Source organism: Euprymna scolopes, chromosome 6, assembly GCF_053919585.1.
Source record: "Euprymna scolopes isolate OS-2025 chromosome 6, ASM5391958v1, whole genome shotgun sequence".
NCBI classification, from domain to species: domain Eukaryota; kingdom Metazoa; phylum Mollusca; class Cephalopoda; order Sepiida; family Sepiolidae; genus Euprymna; species Euprymna scolopes.
Genome location: NC_136487.1, coordinates 139,564,455 through 139,585,602, shown reverse-complemented (window position 1 = coordinate 139,585,602; position 21,148 = coordinate 139,564,455). Strand labels below are relative to the sequence as shown.

At 35.0% G+C, this 21,148-nt stretch overlaps 1 protein-coding gene across 1 annotated transcript in view; it reads right to left on the bottom strand.

The window, feature by feature from the left end:
- The window catches only part of LOC145278332 (monocarboxylate transporter 9-like), a 50,989-nt gene that overhangs the window by 15,740 nt on the left and 14,101 nt on the right, over positions 1-21,148 (bottom strand). The window contains exons 3-6 of the mRNA XM_080130624.1: positions 16,019-16,285; positions 12,881-12,978; positions 12,257-12,443; positions 10,487-10,756 (exon numbers count right to left, since the gene is read on the bottom strand). Of these exons, the coding sequence (XP_079986750.1) occupies positions 10,487-10,756; positions 12,257-12,443; positions 12,881-12,978; positions 16,019-16,285 (822 nt within the window). The remainder of the gene's footprint in view (positions 1-10,486; positions 10,757-12,256; positions 12,444-12,880; positions 12,979-16,018; positions 16,286-21,148) is intronic.

Sequence of the window (21,148 nt, the reverse complement as noted above, 5' to 3'; positions counted from 1 at the left end):
TGCGAACCTGTTTTTTTTTTTTTTTTGATAAAACTGAACTTCCGGTTCGATTCATTTCACAGCCACGAATTGACAAAACGAAGTAGATTTAATTTTCTGTTTACTCGATAAGTAAAAAAAACAAAAAAAACATAAGTCATTTTTTTCTTTATTATATAAGGAAAAAAAAGTTTGTCGCTTGCTTTTTGAGTTTTTTTTTTCAATATAAGATTGGTTGGTAAAAGTACAGTTTTTTTTACGTATTGGTAACTTGCTTAAATAATATTTGGTGCTAATACAGAGAGTGGTCCGCGCTATTTTTTAAATCGTATTTCCAGGTGTAATTAAAGTTTTATTATATGTTTTTTATTCAATTGTAAGGTTAAAATACATATTAGGTACAAAACACCCTCCCCTTCCCATGTTAAGAATGGCTTTTTAAATAATAACGTTATTATTTCAACACGGATCACTCTCTGCATGAGTACTGTACTTTCACCTAACAATTTAATAAACAAAAAATGGTACTTATGCAGAGAAGTAAAAAAAAAAAAGGATGTGTCCTCTATAGTATCAGATCTGACCGAATGGTTAATTGTAAGCATAGACCAATTCATACAATCTAAAAAATTTCAACAAAAGCCTAACAGCCAGCCATGGTTCTCCCCAGAATGTGCTGCTGCTATCGCACACAGAAATCACTTTTTCCATAGCTACCAACGTAATAGATGCACTGAGACTAAAGCTGCTTTCAGGTCTGCCAGCAACCACTGTAAAAGAGTAATAAAAAATGCAAGAGAGCTATATGCCAAGTCTGTTAAATCCAAGGTAGCTGATCAGCGACTTGGATCCCACCAGTTCTGGCAAATAACAAATAAGATCCTGAACAGAAGTGTGCGTTCTATCCCAACCATTATCAACGGACCAGAGGTCATCTCCTCAGCTCCAGACAAGGCCAAACTATTTGCAAAGAACTTTGCAGCTAATTCTACCCTATGCGACGAAGGCCATCAACTCCCCATATTTCCTCCTATAACACAGAACAAGCTAGGTAACATACAAATATCCGTGCATGAGGTCGCCAAGCTAATAAAGAACCTAGATTCCAGTAAAGCAACTGGCCCTAATGGCATCCCAATTATAGTGTTAAAAAAGCTTCAACCAGAACTTGCTCCCATACTTACGAAACTATTTTAGCGCTGCCATAAGGATAAGTGCTTTCCGACTCCCTGGAAGACCTCTTCAGTTTGCCCTATATTTAAGAATTCAGGTGATAAGTCATCTCCCTCTCAATAAAGACCTATAAGTCTCCTGTGTGTTATGAGTAAGTTGCTGGAATCCATATTAAATAGAGAAATAGTCAACCACCTCAGCAGGAATAACCTTCTTAGTGACACACAATATGGTTTCCGCTCTGCAAGATCTACCGCAGATGTGCTGACGGTTATATCCCACAGGATAAGTAAATCTCTTGATAAAGGCTTCCTTTCTAGGGCAATTGCTCTTGACATATCAAAGGCCTTTGACAAGGTATGGCATAAGGGTCTACTTCACAAGATTTCCAGCTACGGTATAACGGGAAATGTTTTCTCAATCATTAAATCATTTCTCTCCGATAGGCTCATAAGAGTAGTGGTAGATGGACAAAAATCGGAGGCCTGCAATATAAATGCTGGAGTCCCTCAGGGGTCAATCCTGGGCCCCAACTCTCTTCCTGATCTACATCAATGACCTCCCTAAACACATACTTAAATCATTCGTTGACATCTATGCTGATGACACGACCATCTACGGCAACACATCAAAGGCTGTAAATGAAAAAGTTCTCTCTGATTCTCTCTCCTCTGATCTCGAGCGCGTGGTTCAGTGGGGGAAGATGTGGCTGGTAACCTTTAATGCATCCAAAACCAAACTCCTATCCTTACATCATCAACGCTCTGATCACCTACTGGCATCAATTGTGATGGATGGCTCTCGTCTGGGTGAGGCTCCGTGTTTTGACAAGCTTCTGGGTTTGACCTTTACTCCTGATCTGAAATGGAACACGTACATCAAGTCTGTTGCCAAGGTCGCTGGAAAGATGGTGGGATCCTTCTACCGCTCCAGAAGATATCTCACTACTGATGCAATTCTCTATCTATATAAAAGCCAAGTACGTCCAAGGATGGAATACTGTTGCCATATCTGGGCAGGAGCTGCTAAAAACAGCCTATCCTGCCCTTTTCTCTACCCTGCAACCTCTCTCCCACAGAAGAGACGTTGCGAGCCTGTCCTTGTTTTATCGTAATTTCCATGGCAGATGCTCGTCTGAACACCAATCTCTGGTCCCCCCTCGCCAATCTTTCACGAAAAACACCCGTCTAGCTGAATCCACTGTGAAAAATTTCCCCCACTCTATATCTGTGCCTAAATCAAAACACGGATTCCATGAACAAAGCTTCTTTCTTAGAACTGCACGCCTGTGGAACTCTGTTCCGTGTGCCTGCTACCCTCCGGACTACAACTTGGATGTCTTCAAGTCCAATGTTAACAAATTCCTAATGAACCGCCCCCTTAGGTAAACACTTCAGCAAATCTCCTCACTAACTTAATGTACTTGCAATAACCCTTATCCCTGAGTGGCTTCCGGGCCTTGATAAGTTGTGATCACTGTGTAAAGAAAAAAAAAAGAGAAAGTACCATACTAATATAATAGAATAATAACGTTATTTAGAAAGCCATTCTTAACATGGGAGGACGTTTTATTACTGTTCTATGCTTTCACCTAACAATTAAATTAAATAATAACGTTGTTATTTCAGCACGGATCACTCTCTGCATGAGTACCGTACTTTCAACTAACAATTTAATAAACAAAACATGGTACTTATGCAGAGAACGTACCGTGCTAAAATAATAACGGTATTTAGAAAGCCATTCCTAACATTGGGAGGGCGTTTTGTAACTACTCTATACTTTCACCTAACAATTTAATAAACAAAACATGGTACTTATGCAGAGAAGGTACCGTGCTGAAATAACGCTATTAAGAAAGCCATTCTTAACATGGGAAAGGGAGAGTGTTCTGTAACTATTTTATATTTTCACCTAACAATTTAATAAACAAAAGATAGTACTTATGCAGAGAAGGTACCGTGCTGAAATAATACCGTTATTTAGAAAGCTATTCTTAACATGGGGAGGGAGTTTTCCATCTATTCTATACTTTCACCTAACAATTTAATAAACAAAAATAGATAGTACGTATGCATAGAAAATACCGTGCTGAAATAATGTTATTTAGAAAGACATTCTTAACATGGTGATGGTATTTTGTAACAATTCTGTCCTTTCACCTAACAGTTTAAAAACAAAACATGGTACTTATGCAGAGAAGCTACCTCGCTGAAATAATGGCGTTATTATTTAGAAAGCCATTCTTAACATGGGGATATGGGTGTTTTGTAACTATTCTGGACTTTCACCTAACAATTTAATAAACAAAAGTTAAGCTTAAGCAGACAAGGAACAGTACTGAAGCATTAACATTATTTAGAAAGCCATTCTTAACATGGGGAGGGAGGATGTTTTCTAACTATTCTGTACTTTCGTTATTTTTTAAATCACATTTCCACGTTTAATTAAAGTTTTATGATGTTTTTTATTCAATTGTAAGGTTAAAGTACAGAATAGGTACAAAAAACCCTCCCCATGTTAAGAATGGATTTTAAAATAATAACGTTATTATTTCAGCACGGATCACTCTCTGCATGAATACCGATAATTGTTTTGTTCTTTGCTTTTTTACGGTATTTTTTTGTTTTGTTTTTTCAAGAAAACCTTTTTTAACAAAAATTGAAAGTACACGTTTTTTCTTTTTTTTTCGGAAGTTGTTTTTACATAAGAAAATATGAATGCTTTTTCTTTATTAAAGAAATTGGGTACTCGTGCACTTAATGATCCGTGCTGAAATAATTACGTTATTATTTAAAAAGCCATTCTGAACATTGGGAGAAGAGGGTGTTTTGTACCTATTCTGTACTTTAACCTTACAATTGAATGAAAAAAAACGGTAAATTTTTAGATTAGGTCCACCTCCACAAATTTTCTTTTAAATGACGACTTTTGTAGGTTTTCGACTATGCTGAATACGGAAATCGCATTGAAATTTTGCAGAAATAAGTAGTTATCGAGGTATTAAAAATTTGTATAATGCATTGTAAAAAATACCCTCCCCCCAAAAAGATATCGTGAAATTTAAATTTAAGTGCGGTAACAAAAATAAAATTAGACAGAAAAATACACCTTTGGGTTTGTACTTGCGCAAAGACTTGAAATAGTTGTCAACAAAAACAAATATATAACAAATAAATATTTTCAAAGGCAAGATAAGTTACTTTTCTACCTAATTGGATAATTTTTAGTGTTTTTATTGGGTTTGTACTAGTGTACATATAGATTCGAAAAAGTTGTCAAAAAATAAATGTATAACAAATATTATCAAAGGTAAGATATCTGACTTTATTACCGAAATGGATAATTTTTTTGTTTTTTAATGTAAAATTTTTATTCGGCTCAAAAAACACAGCGTTTACTGTTATATTTGAAAATTACAAATGGCGGCATATCCAGTTAGGTAAAAAAGTAACTTATTCTGCCTTTGATAACATTTATTTGTTATATTTATTTTTCAACAACCTTTCCGTTTCTGTGTTTAGTAATACACACCCGTTTTATTTACTATAACGTTTAGTCGGCTCGAAAAACAGTGTTTATCAGTGTATTTGAAAAATACAAACGGTGATTGACACTGTTGATGATGTTAAGTTTGAGAAAATGATTTAAAACTAAAAACTATACAAAATACTATCAGAAACCCACCGAATATGCCAGCCTATGTCACAATAACATATAATCAGTAGGTGTCTGGCATTGTTTTGTATAGTTTTTAACTGATTTTCCCAAACTTAACGTATTCAACAGAGGCCGCGACCATCCGTCTTTTCCAAATACATAGATAAACACTGCGTTTTTGAGCCGATTAAACATTTTACATTAAATAAAATACTAAAAAATTATTCAGTTACATAGAAACGTAATTTACCTTTCCTTTGCTTTCATTTATTCGTTTTTGAACAACTTTTTCGAATATGTGTATAGTAACACCCCCTTACCCAAATATTAATTAAAAACTCACATTTTTTAATACAATAAAAAAGAAAACTATTTATCGTTTCAATGGTTTAGCAAGTTTCGGCTTAATCTATTGAATGTTGGTCGAGCCCAAGCCATGATTGATGGTAACTCCCGAGGATCCGGATCCAATTCTGCAAGAGTACCATATTTTTTTTCATTTTCGGCTTTTTTTTTACTTTTTGGAGTGGATTGCTGTACTAAGAATATAAGAAACATGCATATTCTCTTTTTATTAGAATTTTCCATTACACGAAATTAAGCCAGAGCAACGCGTGGCAGGGTACAGCTAGTATATATATAATGTCTTGGAAGTTTATTAACCTTTAAAACTATATAAAAAACTTATTATTTAATTCTTATATTTTTATCATTCATTGGAAAACTATTTAGTCAATAAGTCAGTCACCCGTTATCGCTGTATCGACTTGCTTTCTCAAATTCACAATAGTCCTAATATTATTTCATGGATCATCATTGTCTACCATGAAACAGTTTTCGGGGATTTAAAAACAAAACATTATCTTAAATCATAGCTCCCCAGTGAGTTGATCAAATACCACTTCCCTTGATCACTAGAACAAAACATATTGCGAATAGTGGATGTAGTTTCTTGCTCCAGATCAATTTAGCCAACCTATTCATGTTATCAAAAAATATTTTTCTTTACCTGTGGTAATGTGACACTTGTCCTTGTCTCCAAATTAAAAATGGATATATTTCTTAATTTAGCGTTTGTTGTATTTATACGATTCGAGTGAATCCATTATACTACTTATCACCTCTACAATTATGAGTACTTTATTTATATATTTACATTCTTATTTACTTATTAAAACTGGTGCTACCAGAACAGGCTGTCTGAAGATACTGGCTTCCTGATACGAAATGCACCTAACATTGATGCTTTTTTGTTTTTCTACTTCCTTTTGCAAAACTTAATAATGTTCTGCAAAACCAAAAACAAATACAACAACCTACCTTTCACCCATTTTCTATCTCCCTATTTCTTCTTTCTCTTTCTATCTCCCTCATTCCTGACTGGTTTCCTAACTTAAAATGTACCAAACATTAATACTGTAGCTCTTTTCCCTCTTCCATTGCTAAACTCCTTCGTATTCCGCAGGGCAGGAAACAAAATGATAAAATCCAAAAGAAAACAACTATACCAAACACTATAAACTAGCGATTGAAAATACAAAGATCTTGAAGAATAAAAACGTTTTCCAACATAACTAGATGCAACATGAATACTATTTTCAAAATAACTGGATTCTGCATTAAATAACCCAAAAAGGGTTGATATGCGGTAAAACAATACAATCAAACCAAAGCATACTTATTAAAAAAATATATTTTATTATTTTACATAGGCGTGGCTACTTATCAAGGCTCAGAGACCACTGGAGGATAAGAGTTAAAGAGTGAACAGTAGTCAATGGGGCAATATCATAGTAATCGTTCGATTCCGATTTTTTTAAAATTTATAACTATTTGATTAGTAATTTGTCGGTTTTTTTTGGTAAACTTTAAGATTATTACATAAGCTCCCCTAATTTCCACGTATATTTTTTCTGAAATGTTTTTGTTGTCTTATAATTTTCAATCAATTAGATTGAAAATTGTAAGACAACAAAAATTTATTGTGATCAGATTATATCACTCGAAAGTTTTCACAAACAGTTTAAAATAGTCGACGATTGTAAGGCAGAATAAGAAAACGATGTAAGAACAAAATATTTAGCAACTACCCCTCCCATTTTTGGGAACGAATTTCTTATTAATAATGTTACTATTTAGAAAACTATTTTTAACATGGAGAGGGCGTGGTTTTCGTTAACTATTCAGTGCGTTCCCTCTATAAATGAGGTGAAAATTGGGTTATTAAATTGATTTGCTTTGCTGTAAAAAATCGAGATGCAAATGATAATGATAATAATAATAATAATAATAATAATAATAATAATAATAGATGAACACTCTTAGCTAAATCCCCATTCCAAAATGAAATATTACTTCTATAGGTGACTACGTGTGAAACCCCTAAAAACTTTAACGAAAAGCAAAGTAATCATTTTAGTACTTAGAGTGGGAGCTCAGATTAGAATATAACTTTAACGTAAAATAATCATCATTTCTGGGCCGTTCTAATTCTGTATGGATGTTAACTAAATTGTTTACCACTAACTTAAGTCCAATTGACAACGCCATAAAACCATGCGTAATCGTTTAAAAACGTAGACATCTAAATAAACGCGCATAAATATCTCTAATAGAAAAAATATTTTGTTTTTGGTTAACTGCCCTAACACACTATTCAAAAAACTATATTTTGACATGAAGAAGGGTGTGGATTTTGTTAACTCTATGAATGAAGTGAACATTTTATTTTAGTTATAAAAAATTGGTTAGTTATTAAATTGATTTGCTTTGCTGTTAAAAAATCGAGATTCAAATAATAATAATAATAATAATAATAATAATAATAATAACAACAACAACAACAACAACAACAATAATAATAATAATCATCATAATAATAATAATAATAACATTAATAATAATAATAATAATAATAACAACAACAACAACAACAACAATAATAATAATATTAATAATAATAATAATAAAAATAATAATAATAATAACATTAATAATAATAAAAATAATAATAATAACAATAATAATGATAATAATAATAATAATAATAATAATAATACTTGTAGATAAACACTCTTAGCTAAATCCCCATTCCAAAATGAAATGTTACTTCTGTGGGTGATTACGTGTGACACCCTTAAAAACCTTAACGGAAAGCAAAGCTATTATTTCAATATTTAGAATGAGAGCTCAGTTTAGAATATAAATTTAACGTAAAATAATCATCATTTCTGGGCCATTCTAATTCTTTATAGATGTTAACTAAATTGTTTACCACTTACTTAAATTTGATTGACAATGTCCTAAAACCATGCGTAATTGCTTAAAAACGTAGACATCCCCCAAATAAACGCACATAATTTATCTCTAATAGAAAAATATTTTGTTTTTGGTTAACTGCCATAACACACGAGAATGTTTTAGAAAAAGGCGCTTATTTTACGTTAAATTTATGTGTGAAACTGATCCTACACTTTAAATTTCTAAATAAATCGTTTTATATTTATTTTTTGTTTTTATAGGTAATGTTTTTATTTAATTTCGAACAGTTAAGTGTGAAACGGTACATATAAATACTGTATTCTCATTAAACCATCGTCGTTTTTTCTTCCGTTTTTATTGTTCACCAATCGCACTTACAACTTTTTGTTGCGAATGTAAACAATCTGAAAAAAAGTTTCGCATATTGAGACAGGCTCGAAGGTGCAGTAAACTGCAAGCTAAATGCACCCAACAGGATAGACACTGAGAGAGGTAACAGGCGACCGAGAAAAGAGGTAGTGGTGGGGCGGACGACAGGCATAGAAAAAAAAAACAGTTGTAAACAAAAGAGAAAAAAATAAAAAGGGAAAAAGGTAGATAGGGCCAGAATGGTATGTGTGAAGGATACTTCTTTTGGCTAAGAAAGCTGTAAACGCTAAATGTTACTTCTGTGGGTGATTACGTGTGACACCCTTAAAAACCTTAACGGAAAGCAAAGCAATTATTTCAATATTTAGAATGAGAGCTCAGTTTAGAATATAAATTTAACGTAAAATAATCATCATTTCTGGGCCATTCTAATTCTTTATAGATGTTAACTAAATTGTTTACCACTTACTTAAATTTGGTTGACAATGTCCTAAAACCATGCGTAATTGCTTAAAAACGTAGACATCCCCCAAATAAACGCACATAATTTATCTATAAAAAAAAAATAATATTTTGTTTTTGGTTAACTGCCATAACACACGAGAATGTTTTAGAAAAAGGCGCTTATTTTACGTTAAATTTATGTGTGAAACTGATCCTGCACTTTAAATTTCTAAATAAACCGTTTTACATTTATTGTTTATAATTATTAGTGTTTATAGGCATTGTTTTTATTTAATCTTTAATAGCTATGTGTAAGACACATGTAAATACTGTATTCTCATGAAATTATGGTTGTTTTTTCTTCCGTTTTCATTGTTCTCCAATCGCAATTATAACTTTTTGTTGGGAAAAGAAAAATTTGATTCGCCATTGTTTAGGCTATTGCATGTAAACAATCCGAAAAACAGCCCCGCATATAAATTTAACGTAAAATGATCACCTCTTCCGAGCCGGACAATGTTTTAAGAACAGGTAACGGATTTTGTTTGTTTTTAATTTTGGCCATGTTCATGTTCCTGGTCAAACTGTAGTATAACATATTCATTGTCAAAAGTCATAAAAGACAAGACCCTTCCTACAAACAATTAGAATGGCCCGGAAACGGTTGATCATTTTACGTTAAATTTATGAATTTAGGAAAATTGGGCAACGGAAAAAAGGCAACGGAAAACACACAACTAAAGAAAGGGCAACGGAAAAAGGGCATTTTTTCCAGCTTGGAGAAAAGGGCAATTATTGAATAAATATCGATTGAAAATATATTCTTTATAGTTCTTACGGGAGATATGTTTTAAGATGAAGGCCCCCATCCCTCACTCCATTAAAAAATTATTAATATACCAATTGTTCTGTTTTATGTTCTCGAACTTGAGAATTTTACTGTTGAACTCGAGAATCTGCACAGAATTTCGGTCGAAGGTTACATCGATCGAAACGTTAACTAAAGTGTAGTATCTGTTCTGGTTCTACACTTCACCTATTCTCTCGTTCAATTAAGAAAAAATCCTTCTAGACTGGGGTAATTTTTATTTTTATTTCGACACGGAGTGCCCCTTTTTTGGAGCTGGATATTTCCCAGATTAAAAAAATTACCTTGTGTCTAACTTCACCTTCTATGAAAGGCAAGTAAATAGGAACACTCAACATGAGAACAGTAGTATGAAGTGTGTTCCTAACGTATACAAATCGATTTTATTAGGTTTTAAAGAACCCTTAACATTCTAAGATATTTTTTTTAAATATAATTTTTTTTCGGGGGGGGGGGTAGCCGCCTTTTAAAAAGACTCTTGGACAACGACCTATTTTCCATCGACATTTATTCAATAAATGCCCAAAATTTATATGCGCTACTAACCATCCATCCTAAATTCTAAAATAATTTTGTTTTTAGTGGGTTCACAAATATCGCCCCAAATAATAGATTATCATTGGGGAAGGGTACTTTTAACTGAACTTATAGTCCCTCGCCTATGTCTATATTTAGCAGAGTACTACATACATAATATATGGGAAATATAAAACGTGAGGATGCAATACTTACTGTAGCTCATAGAAATTATCGTTGCATCTAAAACGACTGTTGCAAATGTTTGACAATATGGAATGAACGCGATGCTCAAACACATGGTAAATATTGATGCAGAGAAAAGGTAAATGTTTGGAATGTGTAAAACATCAACAAGGATTCCCGTACTGATTTGGCTTACGGTACAAACAGCCCCAAACACTGAAACAACGAGAGCGCCCTGTTCTCTGCTCAGTCCAACACTTTCCGCATAAGCCGGATAGTATATCATCAATGAATCGCACACTGAAAAGATAATGAAAGAAAAGAATCTGTCATGAAAACATGAAAAATGAATCGGCAAACGTGTAGTTTAGATAACAACGTAAAAAAAGGACAGAAATAAATATACAACACCAGCACAAATATGAAACTATACTCCATATATAAGCAGATAGATGTCTTGTAGGAATATATAGATACTGGTAGGCGTGAGAAGTTTTCTAATATCGTAGGGAAGCCCACTTTCTTTGCAGCAGCCGTGGAAATGTATTCTATGTTTTTGTTCCAATTTATGTTAACTGTTGATATTAGACGGGGGATTTTAAACGTTGATCTCCCGGGTAGAGTTCTATTTGATATCGTTATCGAAGGTTGGTCTATCTATCTGTATATATACAACATATATATATGTGTGTGTGTGTGTGTGTGTGTGTGTGTGTGTGTGTGTGTGTGTGTGTGTGTGTGTGTGTGTGTCTGTTGTATATGTATATAGTAGTGTTAGGACGATTTACCGAATTCTGAACCGGGAATCGAAAAAATGGAAACTTTTTTAGGTATCGGGATCAGAAAGTGTATCGGAAACGAAAAAGTTGCGACCGTTTTCCGATGCAAAAAAAACAAACAAACAAACAAACAAACAAACAAAAAAGAGTCTTTTAATTACTTTTTGCTTGGTTTTGTTTAAAAACTTAATGTTTTCATGGCTTGTATTAGTGATGAAATGATATTTATTGATTTTAAACTACAAGTAAAATCTGTATATCACCCCACAAGTGTAGTTGTACGTTTATGAATATATGTGAACACATTACGCAGATTTTTATGGTAATCCAACTCCCCTCTCCCCCCAAAACTCTATATTTAGAAATTTCAAAAGAATCGGAATTGGTAATTGTATCGGAATCGAGAAAATGTTTTTGCATCGTACCAACATAAACATATAAATAGTAACCACAACCGCACTATTTCGTGAAAAAAAAAACATTTGCGCAGCTTATTATTTTGTACTGGGTGTTTTTATTCCATGAATTCAAATGCCTCCACCTTTTTTTTTTTTTAATAAAGTATTTATATATCAATTTATAAATATTCCATTAATTTCAGTGTCTTTAGAGTATTTGAAATACAATTTAGATGTAAATAAATTATCACAATTTTGATTTGAAATTTGAATAATTAAAATATTTCAGATTTGCATTAAATTTTATTCTCATCAACAAAATTCTTGAATTTCAATTCCTCCTTCATTAAACTTAAAGTTTATTTGATAAAAAAGTAATATTTACTATAATATAAAAGGAACTTCGTGTGTGTGTGTGTGTGTGTGCGCGTGTGTGTGTGTATGTGTGTGTGAGTTTGTTTCCTATAGTTTCTGAAACATTCGGGTCAATTTTTATGAAATTTCACACAAATGTACTTTATGCATCTCGCAGTGTTCATAGATAGGTTTTCTATCGAAATGTCTTCGATGAGCGGAACATGTCAAAGCAAATAGAAAATAGAAAGAAGAAACTCATAACTTACCTGCCCAAAATAAAAATGTAAAAAGCAATAAATAAAAATATTTGTTTTTGAACATCGATCTATCGGCAAAAGTAGATTTGAGTTCTCCAAAATTACTCGGTGTTTTCTCTGAAAAAGCTGATAATCTTCTCATTCGTAATGTGTTGGGAATTTCTTCGATTTCTTCAATATATTCGGATGAAGGGACCTATAATTGGACCAACAAAACTATTGTAAAAGATTATCAACAGCAAAAATAATTTTAGAAATCAATTACTTAGACAATGGGTTTCTTTTAAAAGCTTTAATATATGTCTTGATTTCATACTGATATCTGTTCTTCTCTGAAGAGTTGCTTGAAATAACCACAAAAGAAATACGTGGAATGATGCTTATGAAAAGTGAACATAGAAACTAGAATATGATTGTGAGAAACGATAATATTTTATGAGTTTTTGACGTTTTAAATCAGTTTACTGTATAAAAATTCATATTTACTTTGTACATTAAACATAAGGCCTCCATCCGAATGATAAGCAAGACATAGCGTTGATGCATGGAGTTTTAGGTTAATGTAATTTCCTGGGCAATGCCGAGACACAGGTCAGATAGTATCAAATAAAAAGAAAATGTTTAAATCCTTACACTCTTTTCTGACTGCGCATCACTAATGATTTCATCTTCAGGTATGAAGCCAAGATTTGTCACTGATTTTCTTTCGAGAGAAGAATTCCGCCGACTTTCTAAAATAGTAGAGAATAAGTGCACGAGAAACGTTATTGAGATTTTTTTTTTCATTTGTTGAACTTTATTAAAATATCGGTCATTTATGGACAATAGGAATTTATCTTTAATAGTAAAAGTACTTTATACACATGATTTTTATGAACATTACAATTGGCAAATTAGCAATAACACTCCAAAAGTTATTTTCCTCCACGTGATAGGTGCGGTGGTAAGGTTGTCGTCGCTAACTTCTAATAAGTTAGGCACTAAGCGTTATCGAGCTGATCTGGTTTTCATGAAAATAGTTGAAACCGTCGTCCTTTGTGTGTGACCAGCAGAAATGTATCTGGCGCGCAATCAAAAATTAAACGAATGAAAGTGGCAATGTTACTTCTATTGCGTTCCATTTGAGTGTTCTGTGTCAAAACGTACCGACTTCGTATTCAACTGTCGGGTCTTGCTGCTTTTTTGTAGAGGGTTTAAAGTCTGCAAGCTTGCAGATCTACCGAATACCTATGGCCAATGATGGGAACTACATGCACACCAGACAATCCTGGAACTCTTTGAAAATGTCGGGTGTTTGTAGGAAAACTCTTTGATATACTTAAGTATCAGGCAAAAAATACCCATACCAAAAAGTAAGAAAAATTATTGCTTAGGATTTTATTAAAAAAACAACAGTTTATCGTATTTTGCCGATTCGACATTGATAGAACGGAAATTCGGTAAAGCAATATTAAAAAGTTAGTAGATACAAAAACAAAATATTTTTACATTCTTGTGTTGAATATTAGAGTGCGTAGTTTAATCAGGATTAATATTAACTAGTGAATAAAAGTGATTCTACAGAAGTTGCTGCAGATAAAGGTCCAAACTAATAATAAGAGCAAAAATCCAGTAAAACAGTGAAAGATAAATCAGTCTGTAATTTAACCAAGCAATAATGAATGGCGGATCAGCCATATGTAAAAAAAATTATAAAATAGACGTAGGAATAAACATTGCGGTGACAAAAAATGGCCTAGAGCGTAGTAGACAACATATGCTGGCAGGTAGTAGAAATTCTCTAACGTTTATACTTGAGTTACCTTTAGGTATTTTTAACAGTAACTTGGAAGTTAATATGTCATATTTTCTATATCTGATTGCCGAAATAGAATTCCGTACCTAATATTAAATGTTATTTATCACAATGATCGGAGACAGTGAGTGACCTTTCGAAACCAAGGCATAAATCGCTATCACTAGAATCAGGTATCTTATCGTTTGAGTCAAATCCATTATTGTAAGTGGAAGTACATATGTCGCTCAAATTATGTTTATAAATTGGTGAATATGGACTCAGTGCAACCACAATGGTAAAAACAGGTTGGGCGAAATTCGATGGTTTTCTTCTGTTAACATTGCAAACTGTCCTTCTCTATATCTGAGGTAAATTGTATAGAAACTGTGTCATGATATATAGCAGTGAATACTGGGTCTTCTCTCGCCAGTACAGTGCAATAACAGATCCATGATCAGACGTGAAATCTGACCAAATTCAACACATCAGGTCAGAAGATTTTCTGAATGCACTCCACTGCTAACCATAAAAGTTACATTATAGATGAATCGAATACACTTATATGGTAATATAGAATGTCTATTCTCCTGGATAAAGTATTGCGGAAGCATGGATTCCTAAATCACAGTACAATGAATCGTGACAACTGGAGATTAAGCTTGCTAGAAAATGTCTGGTCGTTGCTCAAGGAAAAAATGTTGCTGAATGAATAACTTGTGATTATGTCGGTGCATTAGAGCTGCGATTATTTATTTCAAAAACATTTCACACTTAAAAATTTGGTTTAAAAAATGCTCCTGACTAATCAATCACTGCGAACGCGTACATTATTCACCAGTTTTATGTTTTCTATCGAAATATTATAGTTGATAAAAGCAAAGATTACAGATAAATCCAGAGATATCATATAAAAGTACAAATTCGATCATTTTTTAATGAAAATCGCGCTAAACAAAGCATTAAGTCACTGTACGTTAGGAATTAACAAGAACGAAAGACGATAACCGGTGATTATTTCGGTAACAAAGAACTGTGTTTATTTATTTCAAAAACATTGACACATTAAAATTTGCTTTGCAAAATAAATGCTCCGGACTAATCAATCACTGTGAACGGTTTTATGTTTTGTATCGAAATTTGATAAAAGTTGATAAAAGATAAGATAACAGCTAGAAAATCCTGAGATATAATATAAAAGTATAAATTCGATAATTTTTAATGAAAATAGCGCCAAACAAAGCGAGATGTCACTGTATGTTGGAAATTAACAAGACCGAAAGACGATTAGCGCAAAGGCAGAAGATGACTTTAGTCTTGAAAAGAACAAGAGTATAGGTAAGAAGAAAAGAGTCAACAGAAATAGGGTTGGACAATCTTGCAGTTCTTGTAATGAAATTACTTGAATAGGAATCTGTATTAGAATGATGTATCAAAACATCGAATTAATGGAGATCACTAAAAAAATCTTTAAATGATGGATACGTCCGTCGATTACAACGTATGACGTCCGCAACAACAACTAAATTATTCGGAAATACACACAAATGATTTTTTATACTGGTGAAGGCTTTTTACATGATTAACCAATCGTTTTTGTACAACTGTTAATCTCAGTCTGTGCAATGTTTGCCACAAGTCAGAGCAAACATTGTACAGACTGAGATTAACAGTTGTGAGTATATCTTCTCCTAGATGCATTTCTTAACGAATCTGAGGGTGCATCGCTCTAAGTGGATTAAACCTGTTCCTAGATACTAACCTGGAAATTTTAACGTCCTGGCGCTGTATATACAGCACCTAAAATTCCCAAATGGTCACCCATGTGGTACTGGTCATGCTTATCGTTGCCTTATTTCGGTGATCTGTCGAGAATCGGTGTTTCAACGTGATTGTGACATATAAACTATTAAATAAAGATGATTTAATCGTGAAGATGATGTTAGTATTTTATATGGATCTGATTGCGTCGAGAAAAACAAAGTTATTCAACTTACCTGAAATTTTAAATCTTTGTTTGATGACTGGTTTGAGTGGACGACACAACGCTCCATAGACGTTCAAGTTCAGGAATAGGCCAGCAATTAATAAAAACGTGCCTCTCATGCCGTAATATGAAATGCTTTTCTCTGTAAGGTAAGGCAATACGATGGCACCAACACCTGCACCACTGTTTGCTATCCCGAGTGCAAGTGCTCGCTTTGTAGTAAAGTAATATCCCAAGATCACATTTGCAGAGAAAAAGGCACCCGCCAAAGATAGCCCTACAAGGAAAAAATAAAGAGTGTAGCTAAAAAGGAAATTGAAAAAAATGTGATGTTTATATTTTCCTGTGCATTCCTTTTCAGCGGTTATTTAAAAATGAACAGACACATTTTTAACTTTTATTTGTAAACCTGAAGATTTATCGGACCTATGCTTGATCCAAATTGTGTAGTGTTACGCAGACTAGATAGACTGAATAAAACTTTCATGACAGGACACTACTCTCTAAGCATGTATATACACTGTTATAAGGGATATAACTACGTGTAGAACCGGGTACGAAACAGTATATAAAAGAGCTATCATTTTAAGGGCGTCTTGTCTTGTTTGCAGTCTAGTCTTATGTTTTAGTCTTGCAGTCTTGCGCTGCAGCCTTGCGTTGTACCAGTCTCGCGTCTTACACTCTACAAGTGTACTCCGGTTAACCAAGCATCCCAGGGACGAGCGTTTGAAACCGGATATAACAGTTGGCGAACGAAGATGATTCTTTATCTCTTAACAGAGATAAATTACCGTATTAAAAGGACTGTGTTCTATTCAATGATTTTTGACGAAAATTTGCAAGGATTTCGTTACTGAACTCCCATTAGGATCACGTGCGACAAAGAACTATTTCAATTTTCCTACATAAAATCGTGGAAAGTACGGATTCCTCCGATAAGAACTCACGGAAAGGTAATAAAATTGTACTTCAAAGATATCAAAACTAACCCTCTTTTTTCGTTTGTGCTCATATAATTCTATGTAATTTTATTTCTAACACATCTTAACCATTCTTAATTTCACTTATTTTAAAACAATTTCTTTTTTACCATGTCACATCGAGGTAGTAGTGGGGTAGGGGGAATCCTATTAGCTTATTTGGGTGGCAGAAGAACTTTATTTAAGTACGATACTTAATATTAACAACCATGGTGAGACGCAAAAAAACAACATATATATATAAAACATTTTAAAAATTAGAAAATTAAAAATAAGTGCCCCCAATTAAACTTTCACCATATTCGTAACTGAAATATGCAGTATCTTAGCTGTGATACTAGGACTATTTTTACTGAGTGGATGCTATGCTCTGTGCCTTACCTTCTGCCTATAAACATAGAATACGAATTCCGAATCGCCATGAACTAGTTCCTGTAAATGGAAAAAAAACACCGAACGGCTAACTACGAAATCCCAATATATATCTTACCTCCATGACGACTACCTCTGTCTTACCTGCATGCGCAAAAAAACCTCACCTGAAACTCTAAATCCTAATGGAGATCTGTTATTTTATGTTAATACCCCCTGCCTCTTGAACGCTAACAATCTGCTCCCTCTCACCAAACCGCCACTTAACTCCTACATTGCACAGCGTTTGTAGTGGAATCTTTAACCCAGCCCCTTTACCCTCACATGCTAACTGCTTAATCACTAAACATCTATACAATTCTACCTATTAGACATGCATTGGAGTTCATTCCTATTCCAGTTAGGTACAGTCAAAGTATGTACTCGGAAGCAAAGCGCACTGCATTACATAACTGTCTCCTCCTAGATAGCTTGCAATGATTTATATGAAACTGAATCCAATACTCCTTGTTACACAAAATGGCCATGACTCCTACTTGAAAGATGAAATCATCTTCCCTCAACAGAAACACACTTTGTACCTTCAACTTTATTCGCATCTACTAAAAACTTGCCCATATATCTATTTACCTAATTACACATGACTCAAAACTTAGTTTTATCCGTACTATATTGCACTCGCATCTCAAGCCCTCCTCCTGACATCTAAAACATAGTTTGGGCACAACTCGCAGTTCAATTCTTAACACCTACTCACCTATTCACACTTAAATGTCATCCTAGACACAAGCGAACATAAATAAAATAAAAATATATAAAAGGAAAGCCTCAAACCACATTATCTCCTTTCTAACAAGCCTTCTTTGCTTACACTGCATGACGCTACTCACTCCCTCTATCCAGTAACAATGAAATAGCAATGCCCCTAATCCACTTTGAGGAGTGTAACTATTCAGCAGATATATAACCTCTACAAACTAACCCAGTAACATTAACTAACCACGCGGGGTCACAAAAATACCTGGATTAGAACCCAGGCGCGGAGCAAACCCTCCTAGTGCTGACGGACCCAGTAGATCTTCCCAGATCATCCGCATAGGAGAAGGAAAACTCTGAAACTAAACCAAAGAAGAGGGAGGCCTCTTCAGTCTCGGATGACAATCTTCCTAGAGCTGGTGACTCAAACAAATTACCGGTTTGCAAACCTAATTTGCTTAAGGAGTAGATAGGTTCTGTCTATCGCCCGGCTTCCATACTCCTTCTTTGCCTATTAGTCAGGCGCAGAGACCCTATCACAGTGATTCGACAGAAACACCGTGGTAGATCTTGTTTCTTGTTTAGGGCAATGAATGCCGTTTCCCAACTCCCGACACACCCCACCCCTAAAACTGGGCACTTGAGAGTGCTTGAGTACCACATATGCCTGAGCAATTAGATTGGGTTGACCTTCCTCTAATGGGTTGAGGGTACCGGATTGACAGTTACTGGTTGCTGTTTCCGACTGGTAGTACAGGTGCCCTAACTCTTTGGTAGCGCTAAGAGCGGCTGCTCCATCAACAGTTGTATAATATCGGGATGTTTGTAGTGCCATGTCGCGCATGGAAAGGGACCCTGCACTCATCCCCGGTGGGCTTTCCTGGGGCCACAGTCCTAGTTGAAGAAGGGTCAGCTGATGGTCTACTTGTGATGCATGTGTGATACTCTGCATAACCTCCTGTTCAGCTCCCCCTTACCTAACTAAAACTCGTAAAAAATATGATGACAGTACAATCTAAAAATAAGCTTAAACCAGGCTTAGGGTCAAATAAATCCAACTTGCCTCCTCCCTTGAGGCTTGCATTCACAAATATCCGTGGGCTTAGAATTAATTTAGCTGATGTTGAAGCATTTCTCCTAACAAATACTCCAGATATCTTAGCACTAAGTGAGACTAATCTACACTCCTCTATCCCTTCTAACTACTTTAACATGCCTGGCTATCTCCCACTCTGCCTTAAGGACTCTGACAGACACATGCACTGACTTGGAGTTTACATTCGTAATACCCTTCCCTTTGACTAGAGAAACAAATCTAGAATCGGATGATTAAGCCTTTATGTGCTTTAGACTAATCTTGCAACACAACGTTAGCTACTTTTACTTTCTCTACCGCTCTCCCTCGACCCAAGACTGCACCATAATAAACAAAGTATCTGACAGCATAGACACAGCACTGACCCTCGACACTAGCGCACAAATACACGTGTTTGGTGACTTTAATGTCCACCACAAAAACTGGCTTGGGTTCTCTACTCACACAGATGCAGCGGGCAGCACAACTCATAGCTTCGCTATATCTCACTCCCTATCACAAATTGTTACGTTTCCAACCCGTTTCTCTGACCAGGAAGAACAACACGCATCACTTTTAGATCTGTTTTTGACCACAGTTCCTGATGACTGTATAACGAATGCCGACAGCTCACTTGGGAACGCTGATCATGCAGTGATAATAGTTGAGATCGCCCTAAACTCTAGAGCCAAAACTGAAGAGCCAGTGCTCAAAACAACGAGATATTTTAAAAAGGCTGACTGGGAAGCCGTTAGAGATTTTATCAGAGATGCCCCAATGGGGAAATATCTTTTCTCTTCCTGCTGAACAGTGTGCAAACGAGACCACTGAATGGTTCAAAACTGCAATCGAAGCGCATGGTCCCATGCGGAAATTTTATAGCAAGCCCCACTCTCCCCAATGGTTTACTTCGACCTGCGCAACTGCCATTGCTCAAAGGCAGCATGCATACTGCAGATTTAACCGACATAAGTCCAGTTCAAACAGACAGAAGTACATAGAAGCTAGAAGTAAGGTTAAGAAAGAAATAGCGACAGCTAAGAGAGAATTTATGGAAACCACTAAAAAACGCATACAAAAACTAGGAACTCGTGACTTCTGAAAAATCTACAACAGTGTAGTAAATAATGGGCAATCAACAATTCCCCCACTAACCAACAATCACGAGGTTATTTGCTCAGCAACCGAAAAGGCTAACATGCTTGCCAGTTGATTTGCCTCAAACTCCATAGTGGACCCTTCCAACCACCCCATACCTGAATTTCCTATGTGGACAGACACCACGCTAGACGATCTACAAATCACCCCTGCTCAAATACATGCTATCATAAAAAATCTTGACACTTCAAAAGCATGTGGACCCGACCTCATCCCAGCTGTGCTATTAAAAAAGTGCTCAGCTGAAGTAGCTCCAGTTCTCTCCAAACTCTACAACAAATGCGTTAATGAATCTTGCTTTCCGGGCTGTTGGAAAACTGCTTCTGTGGTACCAGTATTCAAGAATTCTGGCGAAAGAACTGACCCATTAAATTATCGCCCCATTAGCCTCCTCTCACTTTTTGCCAAAATATTTGAGACCTTAATAAACCATGCTCTAGTCCGTCACCTTACAGATACTAAGCTTCTGACTGACAAACAATATGGATTTAGACAAGCCCGTTCCACAGCAGACATCCTAACTGTAATCTCTGAACGTATATACCATTCACTGGACAAAGCGGGAGAGGGCAGAGCGGTAGCTCTAGATATATCTAAGGCTTTTGACAGGGTATGGTATGAGGGTCTCCTCAGGAAGATTAGATCATACGGTATCACTGGTAGAATACTTAACATAATTAAATCCTTCTTAGATAAGAGAAAAATCCAGGTTGTCCTCGACGGTCGTACATCTAAACAATACGATATAAATGCGGGAGTGCTCCAGGGGTCTATCCTTGGACCTCTGCTGTTCCTGATA